The sequence below is a fragment of the Tachyglossus aculeatus genome, chromosome 11 (genome assembly GCF_015852505.1).
Source record: "Tachyglossus aculeatus isolate mTacAcu1 chromosome 11, mTacAcu1.pri, whole genome shotgun sequence".
Taxonomy (NCBI): Eukaryota; Metazoa; Chordata; class Mammalia; order Monotremata; family Tachyglossidae; genus Tachyglossus; species Tachyglossus aculeatus.
The window spans coordinates 9,774,931-9,796,296 of NC_052076.1; the positions used below are offsets into that span (position 1 = coordinate 9,774,931).

Sequence of the window (21,366 nt, forward strand, 5' to 3'; positions counted from 1 at the left end):
GTCCAATTAATTGATATGGAATCAATCAGTGGTATTTATTGAGCACTTACTATGCACAAAGCATTGTACTAAGCGCTTGGGAGAGTACAATACAAGAGAATTAGTCGACAGTTTCCCTGCCCAAAACAAGCTTACAGCCTAGAGGGGGAGACAGACATTAATATTCATTCATTCAGTCGTATTTATTGAGCACTTACTGTGTGCACAGCACTGTACTAAGCGCTTGGAAAGTACAAGTTGGCAACTTATAGAGATGGTCCCTACTCAACAGCGGGCTCACAGTCTAGAAATAACTAAGTGCTTTATAATATATAATCTAAAGATATATACTTAACTGCTGTGGGGTTAGGGATGGGGCAAATAGCAAATGTCCAAAGGTCATGGATCGAAGTGCACAGACTACACAGAAGGGAGAGGGAGCTGGGAAATAGGGGGCTTAATTGGGGAAGGCCCCTTGGAAAAGATGTAACCTTAATAATGCTTTGAAACTGGAGAGAGTGGTGGTCTGGGGTATATGGAGAGGGACGGAGTTCCAAGCTAGGGGGAGGACGTGGAAAATGGTTTGGTGGCGAGATAATGAGATCGGGGCACAGGGAGTAAGCTGGAACTAAAGGAGCAGAGTGTGTGGGCTGGGCTGTGGAAGATTAGTGAGGTGAGGTAGGAGGTAGTGAGGTGAGGTAGCAAGCTCATTGATTAAAGCTGATTACTTTAAAGACAATGGTATAGAGTTTCTGTTTGCTGCTGAGGTGGATGGGCAGCCATTGGAGGTTCCTGAGGTATGGGAACACATGGACTGAATGTTTTTGTTGATAAACAATCTGTGCAGCTGACTGAAGTGTAGACTGGAGTGGGGAGAGACAAGGAGGTCTGCGAGGAAGCAGATGCAGCAGTCAAGGTGGAATAAGATAAGTGGTTGGATCAGCATGGAGGCATTTTGGATGCAGAAGAAAGCGGATTTTAGCTTAGCAATGTTGTGAAGGTAGAACCTACAGGATTTAGTAACAGATGGAATATGTGGATGAAATGAGAGAGGTGAGATGAGGACAATGACAAGACTAAGGGCTTGTGAGATAGGGAGGACAGTAGTGCTGTCTACAGTGATGGGAAAGACAGGAGTAGGACAGGGTTTGGGTGGGAAAATAAGGAGTTCACTTTTGCACATGTTAAATTTGAGGTGTCGGCGGGACAGCCAAGTAGATAAGTCTTGAAGGTAGGAGGATATGCGACATTGCAGGCTAATATAAATAAGAAGGCAGCCATTGCTTTTTAATACAGCTAACTTCTAGGAAAAGACTACAAAGAAATCCGGATAATTATAGTAGCACTACCCTGGCCGAAACACACCTGTGGAAAAAAAGGGGAGCCAGGAGGTTCTTGAAAACAACAAAATCCCAACACCGCTATAAATATATATGTGGAGGTAAATTCTTTGTGGGGAATTTCAACCCATCAACAGGCACTTACCTTTGTAAAATCTTTGATAAGATGGGCTGCCTTTACACCATTTTGCACATTAAAGCTGATATCAACTTTGACTTCTGTGAAAGAGTCTGTCAGTTTAATAATAGGTACCTGAAAAGAAAAATAATACAAATAAAACCCAGGTTGAACAGTACGTGAGAAAGACGGGAGGTTTAAGCCTTTCTACTAATATGTAAACTAGGAGTGTTTAATATCTTTTGCATACGGCTTGGAATGAGAGCCTTATCTGGGACAGGGAACTATGTCCAACCTGATTATCCTATATCTACCTCAATACTTAAAACAGTGCATGACACACAGAAAGTGCTTAACTAATACAACAATAATAATAATAATACCACAGTACTTTGTACAGGCCTTAGTGCACGGGGAGTGCTTAAAAATACCAATATCATCTTCATGAATACAATATTTCAGTAAAAAAGAACCTGCATGGCTTAGTGAAATGAACATAGTCTTGGGAGTCAGAAGACCTATGCTATAATCCTGGCTGTGTGACCTTAGTGAAGTCACTCATTTTCTCTGGGCCTCAGTCTCCCCCTGCTACTTACACTGTGATCCCCATGACAAGGACTGTCTCCAACCTGATTACCTTCCATCTCCCCCCATGCTTAGGACAGTGTTTGGCACATAGTAAGTGTTTAACAAATACCCCAATTGTTGCTCTTATTATTCAATGACTTACTACAGAACAAATACGATTATTATTATGATAGGGATTTAATATTTTCTCCACAGTCCAGAATGAGTCACAGGAGTGAACGTTTGGGGTGCTAGATGGAATAGCACTAAAGATCAGTAAAGGAGTTCAGGAGGACAACCAGTGCACAACTTCTCCCAAGAGCCCATTACTACAGTCAAAGACAGGCTATTGGACTGGATGGGCCACTTCTTGCCATCTTTTTTAAAAACTTTTCCATTGAAAAACTACTGTGCATCTGCACCAAGTATATTTGGTATTAATAACTGTAGTATTTTTGAAGTGCTTATTATGTGCCAGGCACTGTACTAAACACTGGGGTGGGTACAAGCAGGTTGGACAAAGTCCATGGCCACATGGGGTTCACAATCTTAAATATCCATTTTACAGATGAAGTAACTGAGGCCCAAAGAAGTGAAATGGCTCGCTCAAGGTCACATGGAAGACAAGTGGCATAGCCAGGATAAGAACCCAGGCCCTTCTCACTCCCAGGCCCATGCTCTACCATTCCAACTATCATGTTTTAATTTTCCAGATTCCTATGGAAGACACAGACCAAAGCCACTCCCATGACTTATAAATGGATAAAAAACAATCATCTGAAAATCAAATAGGAAAAGAGCCTCTGAAATTGCTCTCGATGTGAAGGTGAAAAAGAGATACCCAAAGAATTCATTTCCAAATGCATTTGTGAAGAGCCCAATTCTCCCTGAGCCTAGAATTTTTCCCAGGCATTAAGCCTGGCATTTTGGGAGGAGAATGAAATTTTGAATTCCGCCTATGGAAGCCCCTGGACATAGTTCACTGCATTCCTGCCTGCATTGTTCATTCTCTGCAGTAATGCCCTAAACAGTCCTGTTCTCCAAAATGACAGTTCATGCACTTCTCCAGGCTTGATGAAGTCCCAGGGAGCAACTTTAGGCTTAACAGTTCTGCATTTTTTGGTGATATATTTTTTAATTGTATTTGTTGTGTTTCCTATGTACCAGGCACCATACTAAGCCTTGGGGTAGATACAAGCTAATCAGGTTGGACACAGTCCGTGTCCTACGTGGGACTCCCAGTCTTAACCCCCATACTACAGAAGAGGTAACTGAGGCACAAAAAAGTGAAGTAACTTGCCCAGGGTCTCAGCACACAGGTAGCAAAACCAGGACTAGAACCCATGTCCTCTGACTCCCAGCCAGTGCTCTTGCCCTCTAAGTCATGCTGCTTCTGTTGCGTGAAAATGTTTCTTCCCGAATGTGTGATAATTTCAGAGGTTGCTCAATTATCAGAAATTTCTGAACACGAATTTAGGTGCTTCTAACAAAACCAGCACCTGACCGGCAGAATGGTTGGTCAGTCAATAGGATTTATTGGCAACTAGCAATGCAGACTGCCAAGAAGAAAGAAAGCACTGTAATAAGCACTTGGGAGAGTACAGTATAACAATACAACAGACACATTCCCTGCCCATAAAGAGCACACAGTCTTGAGAGCCATCCCAGAAGAATTACAGACAGAAGTGGCAGAATCAAGTTCTCGACTAGAAAATATGAGCGAATACCATAACACAGCTAACCAGAACCCAGTCTAGGCCCAACATCTATTTCCCAGAAAACCCTAAATGAAACAGGTCAATTGGCCAGAGTGTTCAGGAACTTACAGTTGCTTTGTCTAAAACTTTCACAGAGTGTTCATCAGCAACCTTGTGCTTTCTAAGCGCCTCCTCCAGCGTCCACAGGGGCAAATTCTCCCACTTCCCAAATACCACAAGGTCAATGTCACTGAAAACATGAGAAACAAAAGTCACTCAAAGGAAAGAAAACCAAAATGGTTCTTATTTTAATGGATTTCGACATTGCAATTTCAAATCATCGCAGAAGTTAAAAACACTAGGATACATACACAAAACTAAATCCTTCCCAGAAACGTGTCCAGTCGCCACCAGTCGATATTTTTTTCCAGGGAGGAAACTCCCTTATACCTCCATTGTTTACAAATTAAACTTCAGGGGAATAAGGCATTGCTATCACAATCACATTCTCCAATTTCTTTTCCACATGAGATCGGTAAAGAATCTTAAGGTGGCAACAGTGCCCTGACAGATTCTGAACAAAAAATACAATGAGAGCCCCAACACAATCAATTTTCCCAATAACCCTAGGGGTTCCATTCCTGGCAGGCTCTACATTATAACAGCTGACCCTGCAGACTTACTCCCAATGGGCTCTTCTGTCCTCACACTGCATTCTGCTCAGAGAGACAAGTAGGTGTGTGGAAAGTGCACTTCTCTCAAGCTTTCTAACCCAAAAGGTGTAGTGAGAATGTGTTCGGTCATTCACTCATTCAATCGCATTTATTGAGCGCTTACTGTGTGCAGAGCACCTTGGGAAGTACAAGTTGGCAACATATAGAGACGGTCCCTACCGAACAACGGGCTCACAGTCTAGAAGGGGGAGACAGACAACAAAAGAAAACATGTGGACAGGTACCCGGGAAGATCGACTAAGCTCTTAGCTAGGTGCTCTGCGCACAGCAAGTGCTCAATAAGTACCGCTGATGGCTCAGAAGATAATGGGTTATGAAGGGTTTGAACCACTGGCAATGTAGACTGCCAAGAGGAAAGAATGGAAGGGGTGGGGAAAGAGTGGGTGTGACATTCTGCCGGATCATTTTCTCCGCCCCTTCAAGAAAGGGATATTGTTTGGAGCAAGGGAAATGGGAGGGGCAGTGGCAAAACCTAAAAGCCTACTTGGTTTCCCCTCCCCCTCCAACCCACAAGCCTGGGAAAGAAACCTTCCACTTCTTTGAGGGCAGATACTTCTTCCTTCAGCCACACTAGGATGCCCCACCGTGCCCAGGCCCGGCCCCCTCAGGCAGCCTCTGGGCTGGAGGCTGAGTGGAAAGGGGGACTCATTTACTCAGTTGAATTTGTTGAGCACTTACTATGTCTACAGCACTTATACTAAGTGCTAAGACTCCAGGGTGACCACAGACCACCTCAAAGAGGCAGTTAAATCCCACCACCTTTTCTCTCTGTGAACTCTAGTGCGGCCAAACAGTTTATGGGGAGGGCTGTCTGTTTAAGCAGGTCTCCACTTGACACCCTGAGCACCCTAACGTGTTTTTTTTTTTAACATTTTAGTTCAGCTGCTTCTTACAAATAGCCTCCCAAAGACTCGTTACAGCAAATACATGGATGGAAGAGTCTGGAGTCTCTAGCTTGGCTCTCCTACTTTATTAGTACCTTCATCGGTAAAAAGGGAAATGATGATCATTGCCATTCCCTACTCACTGAATGGTGGGAGAAGATGAGATAATAGATGGAAATCAATTTGGGTTTTGAGGATGAGAGGCACACTATGAATCAGAGTATTCCTGCTAGACTGTGAGCCTGTTGTTGGGTAGGGACCAACTCTGTATGTTGCTGATTTGTACTTCCCAAGCGCTTAGTTTGTGCTCTGCACACTGTAAGCAGTCAATAAATGATTGAATCATCATCATCATCAATCGTATTTATTGAGCGCTTACTATGTGCACAGCACTGTACTAAGCGCTTGGGAAGTACAAATTGGCAACATATAGAGACAGTCCCTACCCAACAGTGGGCTCACAGTCTAAAAGACTGAATGAATGAATTACTTGTATTGAGGATGCAAGCCATTTTCTCCTTTATTATAAAGCTTGGGCAGGATATACAGCTTGGGAATAAGTGGAGACCGTTTTCCGTCAACCTAAATATGATCACTTGTGCACAGGTGAATCTTGCACAAAATGGGAAACAAAACTCAAATCAATACCAATACTTCACAACGGAAGACTTGACAAATCAACAAACCTGGTAGGCAGATACAGGCCGGTTTTAAAACTTCCGAATATCTGGACCTGAAATAGATAGAACATGGCATTAAAAATTACTTTTGCAATAGCAGGTTTGATCCTGATTTTTGCTACCCTCTCCTGGCATTTCGTGGTAATGCAAACGTGGGGCCTTCCAACTGGGGACTTGTTTTACAGGGACACTGGGTTCTGTCATCACTGGTGTTTTCGGAGCATGTTTTTGGATAGGATGCGAGGAGGGACTCGGGAACAGTCTCTCCGACAGCACTGGCTGGCCTGGGCTGCATTCTGGAAGGAACCTCTAGAGTGTGAGCTCATTATGGGCAGGAATGTGTCTGTTTCTTGTTACACTGTACTCTCCCAAGTGCTTGGTATTGTGCTTTGAACACACTAAGTGCTCAATAAATGTGACTGAATGAATGGACAAACTACTCAGGCAGTGAAAAGCAGGGTGGCCTAATGGATAGCGCACGGGCCTGGGAGTCAGAAGGTCCTGGGTTCTAATCCCGGCTCCGTCACTTGCCTGCTGTGTGACTTTGGGGAGGTTATTTCACCTCCCCTGTGCCTCAGTTACCTCAATTGTAAAATGGAGGTTAAGGCTGTGAGTCTCACGTGGGACATGGATGTGTCGAATCCAATCTGATTTGCTTGTATCTACCCCAGAGCTTAGTACAGTGCCTGGCATATAGTAAGATCTTAATAAATACCATGTGTATACATAAATAAATAAAAAGGGGGCATGGGCCTAACCCCATGAGTCTCCCTTACTGTGAGGTTTCACAAGAATTGTAACCCTTGCATCTTAACGTTAGGTGAACAATAGTTAATCTTACTGCTACATATTAGCTGAAAATCGCGCCTAACCCATCACTGATGCTAGAAAGAGAGCAACAGAAAAAATAACTGCAAACACATGAGGAAAAATGAGGATTTTTCCTTGGTATTATTTAGCAAGTTTCCTTCTTGAATGAACTGAATGGGATGATATGCCTTGGCGATAACTGTTCTCAATGATCAACATGAACTACTAATAATTCATCCAGAGCAAGAATTTCAGAAAAAAGAGAAATCTGATGGAGGGGAAGGAGAAAACCCCAAACTTTGGGGGCTTGTACAGGTGGTAGCAATGGTGGTTAGGAAAAATGCATTCTTGCCTTCTCCTAAGCTCTTCCATCAACTCATACAGAGCAGTTTGCGAAGCACTGTATTCAGAGCTTTATATATCAAATGCAGCAAAAAGTGCTTTCTGCAGAAGTAGGACAAACATTTCTCCACCGACTTTTGCTGTTAAAGCTAAGTTGACTTTTGGGCGTTACTATACAAGAACAAATGGGAAAGAACTTCAAAAAAAGAATCAAAACAAAAAGAACGAGGTAAACTGTAAATACTGTTTCAGTACAAAAACAGAACTATAAAAACCTGATGAACAGCTAACCCTAAAGACAAAATTATGGAAAGATCATTTATTTCTTCAAATAAAGGGTTCGGAGTTAGATTTTAAAATAGTTCCTCCAAGAGTGAGGTTTTACTGTTTTTTAAAAAACCTAAAATAAAGGGAGCAGAAGCCCTCTGTTCTGAAATTTTAGATTAAACTATTACTACTAATGCGATTATATATTAGCAATAATTACATACTTAAATGTACTGTTAATAACGGGATGTCACTGATAGTATATTATTTGTTATATATAGTATTATAGATGACTACTCACATCAGCAGTAGGCCAAAGCTCCTTAATCACATTTTCTATCCTATTCACCACTTCCATTCGCATTTTTTCTTCCTCTGGTCTGGGAGACATATATTCATAAAAATCGTTGATTTCTTCATGAAGGCTAGAGAAAAGAAGGAAAAAAAATGAGTACATGTCCTCAAATAGCAAACAACGCAAATGCTAACTACGGTATTTGTTAAGCACTTGTTATGTGCCAGGCACTGGGGTGGATGCAAGCAAATTGGGTTAGACACAGTAAAAACTGTAGACAATGCAAATTATTTTAAAAACACACATTAGTATTTATTGGTTTAATCAGCAGCTACCAATACTTTTCGCCCCAGTGTGGTCTTCCAAAGTTCTAGGAAAATCCACACAACACTCCACATAAGAGAGTCATAAATGATCTCCTCACAGGAACAGACAAGACTATTTTACTGAAAGAGTAGATAAGAAGCAATTTGGCCTAATGGATAAAGCACAGGCCTGGGAGTCAGAAGGACCTGGGTTCTAATCCTTGCTCCACCACTTTGCTGTGTGACCTTGGGTAAGTCATCTTACATCTTTGTGCCTCAGTTACCTCACCTGCAAAATGGAGATTAAGTCTGTGAGCCCTATGGTGGGACAGTGATTGTGTCCAACCTGATTAACTTTGTATCTACCCCAGCACTTAGAACATATCTGCCATACAGTAAGGGCTTAACAAATACCATTTACAACAAACTCTCCCTTGGCTTCAGGTTTCCAGTTGGGGCCTAGGTCCTAGTCCCTACCCTTTTTCCCCTTCACTATTTTCTCTGTGATCTTCCTCCTGATCCCTCCCCAGCCCAAAGAAAGAGCTCAAATACTTTCTTTTTTACCATGGTTTATTTCTACAAGGAAGAAGTTGTTCTTGGATTTACTGCTGCTAAGTCTCTCCAGCCCCAGGCCGGCCCTGTCGGATCCTCTCAAGGGCCCTATTTTCCCTGCCCACTTTGTTGGAAAGGGAAAAACAAACAAAAAAATTTAACTTCTGAAGTAAGAAACTGAATTTCTCATCTCCCCTGCCCAAACCCATTTCTCCTGCTAACCTTCCTACCTTTTTCCTTAATGGAATTTGTTAAGGACTTACTATGTGCCAGGCACTGTTCTAAGCACTGGGGTAGATACAAACTAATCAGGGTGGATGTAGTCCCTGACCCACGTGGGGCTCACAGTCTTAATCTCCATTTTACAGATGAGGTAACTGAGGCCCAGAAGTGAAGTGACTTGCCCAAGGTCACTCAGCAGACAAGTGGTGGAGCCAGGATTAGAACCCAGGTCCTTCTGACTCTCATGCCCATGCTCTATCTACTAGGCCATGTTGTTTCTCGTTACCTGTCAATAATACCACCATTCTCCCTACCCCAGAAGCCTCCAATCTTGGCACCCCTTGAGTCCTCAGTGTCTTCAGCTCTCCAACACAATCAACTGCTACATTTTGCTAGTTCACCTCTGGTTTTGCTTCCTTCCTCCCCATCCAAGCAGCTACTACTCAGGTCCAAGCTCTTGTCAAATCATGGCTAGCTGACTGAAATCAGCTTCCTCACTGATCTCCCTGCCCCAGCCTCTCCCACCTGCAGTCGTTAACACCGGCTGCTGTCCAGGTCATCTTCTTGGAAGCATCATTTTAGCTCACACCTTGCCCTTCCTCAAGAACTTTCCACGGCTACCCACTTCTCCCAAACAGGGAGAAACTCCTTACCATTAGCATGAACTCTCTGCTAACTCTCTCCATCTACGTGTATCAGCTCTCTTCACTAGCTGTTCCCCAGATGGCACTTTTCCCTCCTCCCCAAGCTTATCTACCTGGACAGAGCCATTCCTCACATTCGACAGACGTCTACCACTGATGGTGAAATCTCCTATGAGGACTTATGTCTGTACCTCACTCTCGACTCTCACCCCTCACTCACACTGTCCTGCCGTCTGGGACTCCCTGCTCTCCCAACACATACATCAGCCCACAGCTCTTCCCATCTTTGAACACTTCCTAAAATTCCCACCTCCTCCAAGAAGGCTTCTCTGATTTATTCACAACACCCAGTTACATCAACCCAACTCCCCATAAGGAATAGGAACTAGGAAAATTGGCACTCTTTTTAGGACCGGTCAAAACAAACGCAAAGGATGAAAGGGAAATGAGAATGAAGTCATCATTTATTTCATTCATTCATTCAATCATATTAATTGAGCGCTTACTGTGTGCAAAGCACTGTACTAAGCGCTTGGGAAGTACAAGTTGGCAACATATAGAGATAGTCCCTACCCAACAACAGGCTCACAGTCTAGAAGGGGGAGACAGACAACAACAAAAAAATAATATTAACAAAATAAAATAAATAGAATAGTAAATATGTACAAGAGAATAGTAAATATGGACAAGTACATATATGTATTTGTACATATGTACTAATGAACTATGTATTTCATTAGTAATGTAGTTATAAACTCTTTCCAAGCAGCAACAAAAAACTTTGATAATGCAATGTTAATTAACTTAAGATTATGATCACTGTTTGATTTAAATAAAGTGGAATCCCTTAAAAAGAACGGATGACTAAAGATTCTGTTTTGCTGACAGAATAGCAGCAGAAAAAGATGACTACCCTCCCTATGCAAAACAAAATACCTGAAAAGGAAGTGATTTCACAGTTAGTATAGAAAAGGGGAAATAAAGAGTAAAAGCAGACAAGAGCAAGAGTACTTAAGGCTGAAAAGCAGGGAATGGGGTGGAGAAGAGTTTTTTTTTTTAAATCGTGGTACTTGTTAAGCACCTACTACAAGCCAAGCACTGTACTAGGCACTGGGGTACATACAAGATAATCAGGCCCCATATGAGGCTCACATTCTAAGTAGGAGGGAGCACAAGTATTGAAGCCCCATATTTCAGATGAGGACACTGAGGCACAAAAAAGTGACTTGCCCACCGTCACACAGTGGACAAGTGGCAGAGCCAAGATTAGAACCTAGGTCCTCTGATCCCAGGCCCCTGCTCTTTCCACTAGGCCACGCTGCTCCCAAAGATTGACTCTGATGAGCCCGTTGTTGGGTAGGGACCATCTCTCTACGTTGCCTATCTGTACTTCCCAAGCACTTGGTACAGTGCTCTGCACACAGTCAACGCTCAATAAATTCAACTGAATGAATGAATGCACGCAGACACCTAGGCATACGCAAGCCCTACTATACATCAGCATAAATGCTGATGATTTAATACATCTAGACCCAAAAGGGAAACCTTAAGTACAGAATAACGCCACGATTTCTGAAAGCATTAATAAGAACTGAACAACTGAGTCATTCGGGGAATTTAAATCACTCAGCACAAGTGATGCACTCAATCTTGTCAATCAAAATTCTCTATTAGAGTAATTGTCTCAAAATCAATTGTTGGATTAATGGAGTTTATTGAATAAAATCCTATCTTAAGAACACTTCTGTTTAAAGATCTAGAGCTCACATATTAACTTTGACAACCAAGCACTCTCCTTAAAAATGATGTTATTGATATCGCTGCATTTGTTAAAGTGATCGGTATTTGCCAAAAGACAACTCTTACTTAATATCCGTTTCACTGCCCAACTTCCAGCATTGCTCCTAATCAATGGTACTGAGCACCTACAGAGTGGGAGACACTTTACTAAGCACTTGGAGAGTATAACAGAGGATGACAAAACTACCACCCTCAAAGAGCCCATAATCCAATTTTACTTGTACGGTTCCACTGCTTGAGAGACTACTTCAAAGTCTCATTTCCTTGTTAGACTGAAAGCTCCTTGTAGGCAAGGAAATGGGTCTTATGCCACTGGGGTACTTGCAAATGCTTAGTTGAGGGTGCTCAACTCAATGGATGTTGAAAAAATATCACCACTCCTACTGAGGGAGCCTAACAAAATCTATTTACTAGTACGGGCTGCTGGAGGAAGAAAAAGATCACAGCAGGAACCATTTGTCTATCAAGATGAAATAGCTGAATGACTGGATAATTGAAGGTACATAAAATTATGCATCCATTCATTACTGCTGAGAAAAGGAACAAAATGTCTTAAGTGCAAATGGGTGCTACAGGTCAGAGTGACGTGGGTGATGTGAATGAATCAGGGAAGGCTTCCTTAAGTAGGTGAGATTATAGTAGAGCTTTCAAGGCAAGGAGAGATGTTATCCTGATGGACGGATTTGGGGGGGGTGGGGGTGGGGGTTCCAGGATGAGTGTCCTTGAGAGGTTGGAGGCGGAAGAATCAAGAGTGAAGAACAGTTTAGTGGGTTTAGCTTGGGAGGATCAAAGAATGAGAGTTGGTACATAATCACCTACAAATGGAAACTTGGTGGAATTTGGGGAATAACACAAGACATAGTATTCTGTAAACCCAATCCCGAAATCACTGAGCTGCATTTCTAGCTAAAATTAAAAGACTGAGAATTTTGATGGCCAGCTACATGTTGTTACCAAGTCGGTATTATGTAAGGGAAGCAGTATGGCCGAGCAGAAAGAACATAAGCCTAGGAGTCACAAAATCAGGGTTCTAATGATTTCACTTTAATGAATCAGGGTTCGAATCTGCAGTAGCAGGCTCTGCTGTGCAACCTTCAACAGGTTGCTTTACCAATCACTCAGTTTCCTCATCTGTAAAACGGGTATTATCATCCCCACTCGCCTTACCTCTTAGATGGGGAACACTTTAGGTGGGACAAGCATTGTGTCTGATCCTCATTATCCAGTACCCACCCCAGAGTTCAGTGCAGGGCATGGCACATACGTACTTAACAAATACAACTAATTTTAGGTGCTTCAATCTCAAACATTTATAATCTTAGTAGCAAAAGAACACAGATAAGTTCAAAACAAGGAAAACATTAAATGAGGACTCCTGGGTGCATAATTCAGGTAAAAACGTCCAGGTAACAAACTCCCTGGCACTCTCTGCCTTACTCTAGTACATGTTCTATTCAGTACTTCTGGAGTCTTTGTATTTTTGCAACTTGGCAGTACTTAATGCAGTAAAATAAGTGGAAAGGAGGTGAACATCAAAATACTACAGGAATTCATATGGAAAAACATCAGTCACGGTAAATTCTTCTAATCAGCAATCCATCAATCAATGGTATTTACTGAGTGCTTAGGTGTGCACAGCACCGTACTAACTTGTAGGGAAAGTACGGATATAAGAGAGCTGGAAGATGCAATCCCTGCCCACAAGGAGCATACAGTCTACCCATTAGACCATCAATGACCACTGAATCCATTACTGTAATGTGATTTTTCCCCCAACAGGAGGTTCTTCGAGAATAGAACTGCCATGTTACAGGAGAGCTACCTGTATTTCGTTGTCTGGTTAAAACATACATCACGGCCGAGTACAAAGAACATATTTTTTTTAAAAAAAGGAAAATGCAAGAGTTTTCACTAAGTGGCTGAAATGTTTAAAAAAAAAGGTGGAGTAATTAAAACACCTTATGAGGTATCAATCCTTAAGGATATTTAGAATTCTTAGTTCATATCAATCCATGGCACGTACTCAGTGTCTCCTGTATGCAGAGCACAGACCTAAGGGCTTGGGAGAGTACACTATAATAGAGTTGGAAGAAACAATCCCTGCCCACAAGGGGCATATGTTCTAGAGGGGTAGACTGATATTAAAATAAATTACAGAATGTAAGGATAATACACTTAAGGGGTGGGGTCCGAAGGAGGGCTGCTTAAAGGGTGCAGATCCGAAGAGCACAGGTGACGCAGAGGGGATGGTGGTCACGGGTGAATGAGGACTTTTTTAGGGAAGGCCTCGATTTTAGGAGGGCTTTGAAGGTGGGGAGAGTGGTGATCTGTTGGATATGAAGAGGGAGGAAGTTCCAGGCCAGAGGAAGGACATGGGCAGATGGTCGCAGGATTGACAGATCGATGTAAATAGGTTGGTGTTAGAGGAGCAAAATGTGTGGGCCAGGTTGTAGTAGATCAGTGAGGTAAAGTAAGAAGGGGAAAGCTGTTGGAGTGTCTTAACATCAGTGGTATGGGGTTTTTGTTGGATGCAGATGCGGGTGGGCACCATTGGAGGTTTTTGAGAAGTGGAGAAGATATATACTGAACTTTTATTAAAATGATCCAGGCAGCAGTGTGATGTGTGGGCTTTGAAGAGGTAGGATACAGGGAGGTCAGCAGGGAGGCAAATGAAATAGTCAAGGTGGGATATACGTGCTTGGATCGGCATGGTAGCGGTTTGGATCGAGAGGAAAAGGCAGATTCTAGAGATGCTGTGTACAGTAGAACCGATGGGCTTTGGAAATGGACTGAACAGTGGATTGGCCGAGAGAGATGAGTCAGAGACAGTGCCAAGGTGATGGGCTTGTGAGACAAGGAGGATGGTGATTCTGTCCAGAGTGATAGAAAAGTCTAAATGTGGGGTGGTTGGGGGGAGGGGAAATAAGATTTGGATGGGATGTTGAGTTCTGTTTCATATGTGCTCACTAGTACAAGGCATTCACATTGGAAATACTAAAAAGGTCTAGGTGCTGTTTATTTTTATAGAAACCAAAAATAATTCTTAGTTCTGTCAGGTCAGTACCAGGGGAATGCTGCTTGCCTCACCTGGGCCCCCCTAAACCCCTTTTTGTAATAATAATAATGATTGTGATATCTATTACGCACTTTCTATGTGCCAAGCACTGTTCTAAATGCTGAAGTAGATACAAGGTAATCAGGTTGGACACAGTCCCTGGCCCACGTCGGGCTCACAGTCTTGATCCCCATTTTACTGATGAAGGAACTGAGGCACAGAGAAGTGACTTGCCCAAGGTCACGCACCAGACACATGAGCTCTTGGGCAGGGACTGTCGCTGTTTATTGTAGTACTGTTCTTTCCCAAGCGCTCAGTATAGTGCTGTTAACCCAGTAAGCGCTTACTAAACACAACTGAATGAATGAATGAACGTGGCAGAACCGGTATTAGAACCCACATTCTCTGACTCCCGGGCCTGTGATCTTTCCACTAGGCCACACTGCTTAAGCAGGCTGGGTCCAACACTACACATGTACAGGGCCATTTCTTCCCAAATCACCATGTCCTGCATCCGGACAGATGTGTGTTGTCAAAAGACAGTGTGGAATTTCTCAATCCTCTTCAACTCCAAACACACATTATGGCAAAACTAACTGGACCGAATTTCAACGATCCCCTGAAACAGTTACCATTTGTATGCCACATGTCTTTGCCCACAACAGCCTATGTCTCAGGAACATTATCCGATATGAAGTCGTCTACTTGAAGTGACAGAAAAGCCACACCGGGGCCTCGATGTGTCATCGCAATGTTCCCCCAATAAATCATCTACTCTATTTCCACCGGATGGAAGTGGTCCGGCATGGAAATTAAGGCAGTAAAAAAGCAACCGTAGAATCCGAGCTACTTTTAGACATGCGTTTTAATTTAAAAAGCGAATTAAGGTGCACAGAGTAACTAGAAAATACTTTAGACTTTATATGGCAAGCTGTCCTCTGGAGAATCCTAATGATCATCAATTCTCCTGTTTTTCCTTTCATTTGTAAACTGTACCCTGTAGCTTCTGGGTGGCTATGTATTCAAAGCAATATCAGAATACCCCTTTTCTGATGGACAAACACCAAGAAATGCAACCTGCTCAAGTTTAGCCAATAGCACCACCAAGTGGGAGATTTCAAAACCCCTTCCTGAGCCTAATTAGGCCTGCGTTCGCTACAACCGTGACACTCCTCCATCTGCGGCAAAAACCAGAGATTAAATCCCCCCGCAGCCTCACTGTGCACACTTCCACTGGGCTACCAGCTGCCTCATCCGGAGGGAAAGGGAAAGGAACGTAGGGCCAAAAGAGCAGAACTCCAAGCTGTGGTAAATTCAATTTTCCAGACTGGTTGGGGGTTGCGCCTGAAGGGAGCAGCACGTAGTGGCCAAACTCTGTAGTCTGGGCCCAATCGGCCAATGCAGAGATCATGCCACAGACACCCCCAAAACTACTCTGGATTTCCTTTCACATTCTTTCTTTTTAAAAAAGAATACTATACTGGGGTAGATACAAGCTAATCGGGTTGGACAAAGTCCATGTCCCACATGGGGCTCATGGTCTCAATCCCCATTTCACAGATGAGGTAACTGAGGCACAGAAAAGTGAAGTGACTTGCCCAAAATCACAGAGCAGACAAGTGGCAACGCTGAGATTAGAGCCCAGGTCCCTCCCCGGCCTACACTCTATCTACTATACTATGCTTAAGAGAAGCAGTGTGGCGCAGTGGAAGGAGTTCGGGCTTTGGAGTCGGAGGTCATGGGTTCAAATCCTGGCTCCACCAATTGTCAGCTGTGTGACTTCGGGCAAGTCACTTCACTTCTCTGGGCCTCTTGTTACCGCATCTGTAAAATGGGGATTAAGACTGTGAGCCCCCCATGGGACAACCTGATCACCTTGTAACCTCCCCAGCGCTTAGTACAGTGCTTTGCACATAGTAAGTGCTTAATAAATGCCATCATTATTATTATCCCACACTGCTTCTTTCCCTTCGGGAGAACTGGGCATGTGCTAGAATGAACAGTAGTGTTGCTACCAACACTGGCCTTCCACCCTCCATCTCCACACGGCATTCCTGGTTCCTCTATCGCAGCTTTGGGGGCAAGGGCAGACCAGTCAGTCAGTTAATCGTATTTATTGAGTGCTTACTGTGGGCAGAGCACTGTACTAAGCCTTTGGGAGAGTAAAATATAACAATATAACAGACACATTCCCTGTGCACAACGAGCTTACAGTCTAGAGGGGAAGATAGACATTAACAAGAATAACCAGACATGGGGCTCACAAGACAGCTTCAGAGACAAGATGCTTCCCCCTCTAGACTGTAAACTCATTATGGGCCTGGAAACGGGTCTGCTAATTCCCCTGCAATGGACTCTCCCAAGTGTTTTAATGTAGCGCTCTGCACATAGTACGTGCTCAATAAATACCACTTATTGATCGATGATTGATTGGTTGGGTGTGGCATACAACCCAGCCAGTCCTTTCACCACTTTGATGCCCAGGGCGACTCTTGATCAAGTGGAGGCAGAGAAAGCAGAAGCGAGCCCCTGGACTGCTAAGGCTCTCTTAGAAGGCGGAAGATCAATTCCTCTGTGGCAGGAGGCAACCTCTGGCCAAAACATCGTGTCCCAGCTATGGGGAAGGGCTGGCACTGTCCTGGCACAGCAGGGTGCTGACACCGCTACAATTTCCATGGCCTAAACACTATCGTTGGCACTTCCACATTAGGTAGCTAAATGGATGACAACTGTGTTGGAAAGAGTGCTTTATCATGACAATGTCGCCATAGGACATTGACGAGTTAGATTGGCTTAGTGGAAAAGGCCTGGGACTGGGAGTCAGAAGGACCTGGGTTCTAATCCTGACCCCGCCACGTGTCTGCTGTGTGGGCTCGGGGAAGTCACTTCATCTCCCTGGGCCTCAGTTACCTCATCTGTAAACTGGGGATTAAGAGTGTGAGCCCTATGTGGAACAGGGACTATATCCATCCTGATTTATCCAACTTGTATTTATCTCAGCGCTTAGAACAGTGCTTCACACATAGTAAGTGCTTAACAAGTACCATAATCATTATTATTTTTATTCTTAGGAAGACCAGGTTTCTAATCCACACTCCAACACGTACCAGCCTGTAAGACCTTGGGGAAGCCACTTCAGTTCTCTAGGCCTCAGTTCCGTCACCTGTAGAATGGGAATTCACTACCTCTTCTCCCTTGTACTTAGATCGTGAACCTCATGTGGACCCTGATGATCTTATAGAGAAGCAGCGTGGCTCAGTGGAAAGAGCAGGGGCTTGGGAGTCAGAGGTCATGGGTTCAAATCCCAGCTGTGTGACTTTGGGCAAGTCACTTAACTTCTCTGTAACCCAGTTACCTCATCTGTAAAATGGGGATTAAGACTGTGAGCCCCCATGGGACAACCTGATCACCTTGTATCCTCCCCAGCGCTTAAAACAGTGCTTTGCACATAGTAAAGCGCTTAACAAATACCAAATTATTATTACTACTCCAGCACTTAGTACAGTGCTCCAGTGCTTAGAACAGTGCTTGGCACATAGTAAGTGCTTAACAAACCCCATCATTATTATTACAGTGCTTGGAACATAGTAAGCACTTAAATATCACAATTATCATTATTATTGGCTTTTTTGTAAAGCTTGCCAGGCAGGGTAAACAGCAGTGACTGAAAACTATTCAACAAATGCAAGGTGTCCAGCAGAGTGCAAGTTCCTGAGAGCAGAGCTCATCTACCATTCTACTCCCCCAAGTTCTTACCAAGGTGCCTTGTAATCAGCAGGTGCTACATAAAAGCCACTGACTGATGGCAAAAAAAACCCCACAGCCAATAAATAATAATATAATGATGACATTTACTAAGCGCTTACTCTGTGCCAAGCACTGTTCTAAGCACTGGGAAGGATACAAGGTGATCAGATTGTCCCACGTAGGGCTCACAGTCTTAATCTCCATTTTACAGATGAGGTAACTGAGGCACAGAGAAGTTAAGTGACTTGCCCAATCACACAGCTGACAATTGGCGGAGCCGGGATTTGAACCCATGGCCTCTGACTCCCAAGCCCGTGCTCTTTCCATTAAGCCACGCTGCTTCTCTAATCTAGTCCAATTCATCAAAAAGGAAAAATGATGTTTGAGAAGCTATCGCATGCACAGCTCTGTAATTCTGCATGAGCTGAAGAATAGCAAATGATTTACACTGATAGTTGGATCCAGGGCAATTAAATCTATTTCCTATTTTATAGGTGAATGGCATTCAATAATCTCTGCCTGTATATTTCACTGTTCTTCCAGGCTGGCAGTGGGGATTCGATATGAACAGGCCTCTGCCTCCTAGTTCCAGGCCACTGGCTTTAATTACATAACTTACACTTGCTTCACAGCCAGCTACATTCCAGGTTATAAGTAAAACAGCTACATTCAACCTCTTCTAGCTTCAGGCTTGCCACGTTTGTACAAATATCAAATTAAATATTTTCTTTCCCACAGAACACAGTAAACAGGTACTTCACCATGTACAATAATACTAATAACAATGATATGTTAAGCGCTTACTATTTCACAGGGCACTGTACTAAGCAGTGGGACAGATACAAGATGAAGAGAAGGCAGTAAAGATACAGAATAAAGAGGAAACCAAAATCATCAGGAACTTCAAGGCAGGCTAGCCAAAGCCCATTAAATGCAAGTGTAAAATACTTCTGGGGGCCTTGTTGACATTTCTCTATAAATGATGTTGGGCAGCCCTCTCAGGTTAACATATTCCCCAGTTAGATTACTTTTTTAAAATCCTTCAAAAATATTGTAAGAGTCTGAATTTCAGTGCATGACCACTTCCTCCTCAAAGTCATTCCTAAGCCCCCAGCCAACTCAGGGAATCAAGGGTGCTGTAGTTTCTACAGCATGGTGAAATGGCCCCCCTGCTCTGGCATTATCCCTGGCAGCACTCCCCTGCTCCCGGAGACCGCATGGTATCCTCACGTTCAATGTGTTACCTTAACTGTGGTACTTGTTGAGTGCTTAACTATGTGTCAGGAGCTGAACTAAGCACCGGGGTGAACACAAGCAAATCAGGTTGGACACAGACCCTGTCCCCCGTGTGGCTCATAGTCTCAATCCCCATTTTACAGCTGAGGTAACTGAGGCCCAGAGAAGTGACTTGCCCAAGGTCACGGAGCAGACGAGTGGCAGAGCTGGGGTGAGAACCCACGGCCTTCTGACTTCTGGGCCCGTGTGGTGATCCCAAGACGGTGGCACTGGGCTACTTTGGGAGGAGGCGGCCTGGCGGGGTCCAGGCTAAGAGGGGCCCAAAGCCAGGGGAGGTCGAGCTGGTTGGGGAGATCCTGCCCGATGTGGGTGATCTCGAAGGAGCTCCTCCCGGGTCTGGGTTATACCAGGCTGCCGGCCCTCCTCCTGGGTTGTGGGTGCGGGGGAACTTGTGAGAACCACTCCAACCCTAAAGGCGTCCTCGGGCAGGGAGATGGGGTTTTTTAGGTATTTGTTCAGGGTTTACTATGTTCCAGGCACTGCACTAAGCAGAGGGGTAGTTCAATCAATCAATGATATTTATTTAGCACTTACTGTGTGCAGAGCACTGTACTAAGCACTTAGGAGCATACAATACAACTGGATTAGCAGCCATGTTCCCTGACCTCAATGATATCAGCTCATCATGTTGGACACAGTCCATGTCCCACCTGGGGCTCACACTCTTAATCCCCATTTTACCGAAGAGGTAACTGAGGCATAGAAGTGGACTGACTTGCCCAGTGTCACAAAGCAGACAAGTGGCAGAGCCTGGATTAGAACTCAGGTCCTGACTGCCAGGCCCATGCTCTAACCAGTAAGCAATGCTACTTCTCTGCACACAATACACACTCAATAAAAGTAAAATAAGTAAATGATGGTATTTGTTAAGCACTTACTATGTGCCAAGCACTTTTCTAAGCACTGAAAAATACTGCTGATCGACTGATTTGTCGAGTTGCCTGGTTCCAGTTTCTCAAGGCTGCCCCAGACTTCTGACAGTTTGGGGGTACCCCTGAGATGCCACATGGTTCGGGGAATGAGGATTGGCAAGTAATAATAACTGGCATTTAAGTGCTTATTACATGCCAGGCACTGTTCTAAGCACTGGGGTGAACACAAGCAAATTGGATTGGAAACAGTCCCTGTCCCACATGCGGCTCAGAGTCTTAATCCCCATTTTATAGATGTGGTAATAGAGGCCCAGAGAACGGCAGTGACTTGCCCAAAGTCACACCGAAGACAAGTGGTGGAGCCAGAATTAGAACGCAGGTCCTTCAGACTCCCAGGCCCATATTCCACCTACTGAGCCACACTGCTTCTCCAATCTCAATGGTGTTGACTGGCACAGGGGATCATCTGGGGAGGACCTACGGAATCAACATTGGAGAACTAAAATAGACAGCCAATTCTGCCAGAACCCATGTTTTCACTTTATACTAGTAGTAGCAGCAGCATTTATTGAGCACCCACGAGATGCACTGTACTAGGCGCTTGGAAAGTACAGAAATAACCAAGCAACACGCTCCCTGCCCACAAGGAGCTTACTGCTTAATGGGAAAGCAAATTTTAAAAAAATATATAAAACAGGAGAGTGATCAAAACAAATTGAAGGAACAAATATACATAAGCGCAGATGTTGGGGTAAATCGGTTCCTAAGGGCTAGAATTGGTTGAAGGGATGATACGGCTCAGGGTGGGATTTTATGAGGGATTTGAAGGTGGGGAGAGCTGTGGCCTGTCTGAAGTGGCGGGAGGGAGAGGAAGGAAGGGAGGACAGAGAGAGGGAGAAGCAGGAAGAAGGACAGAAGGAAGGAGGGAGTTCCAAAGCAATGTGAGCAATTGGACAGAGGTGGGAAAATCAAGAGCAAGGAACAACTAGAAAGTGGCTTGAGAGGTGCAGAGACAGCAGTAAGTTAGGGAATTACAGGTGAAGAGAGCACATAGGTCAGGAGGAGCAAGACGGAGGAGGATCTTGAAGCAGGTTGTGAGGAGTTTTTGAGGGCTGGATCATCATCATTAGTATTTATTGAGTGCTTACTATATACAGAGC

The 21,366-nt window shown here is 44.0% G+C and overlaps 1 protein-coding gene across 1 annotated transcript in view; it reads right to left on the bottom strand.

Moving 5' to 3' along the window:
• TENT4B (terminal nucleotidyltransferase 4B) overlaps positions 1-21,366 on the bottom strand; it is a 64,986-nt gene that overhangs the window by 8,245 nt on the left and 35,375 nt on the right. The window contains exons 2-5 of the mRNA XM_038753338.1: positions 7,720-7,843; positions 6,006-6,052; positions 3,831-3,951; positions 1,465-1,572 (exon numbers count right to left, since the gene is read on the bottom strand). Coding sequence (XP_038609266.1) covers positions 1,465-1,572; positions 3,831-3,951; positions 6,006-6,052; positions 7,720-7,843 — 400 coding nt within the window. The remainder of the gene's footprint in view (positions 1-1,464; positions 1,573-3,830; positions 3,952-6,005; positions 6,053-7,719; positions 7,844-21,366) is intronic.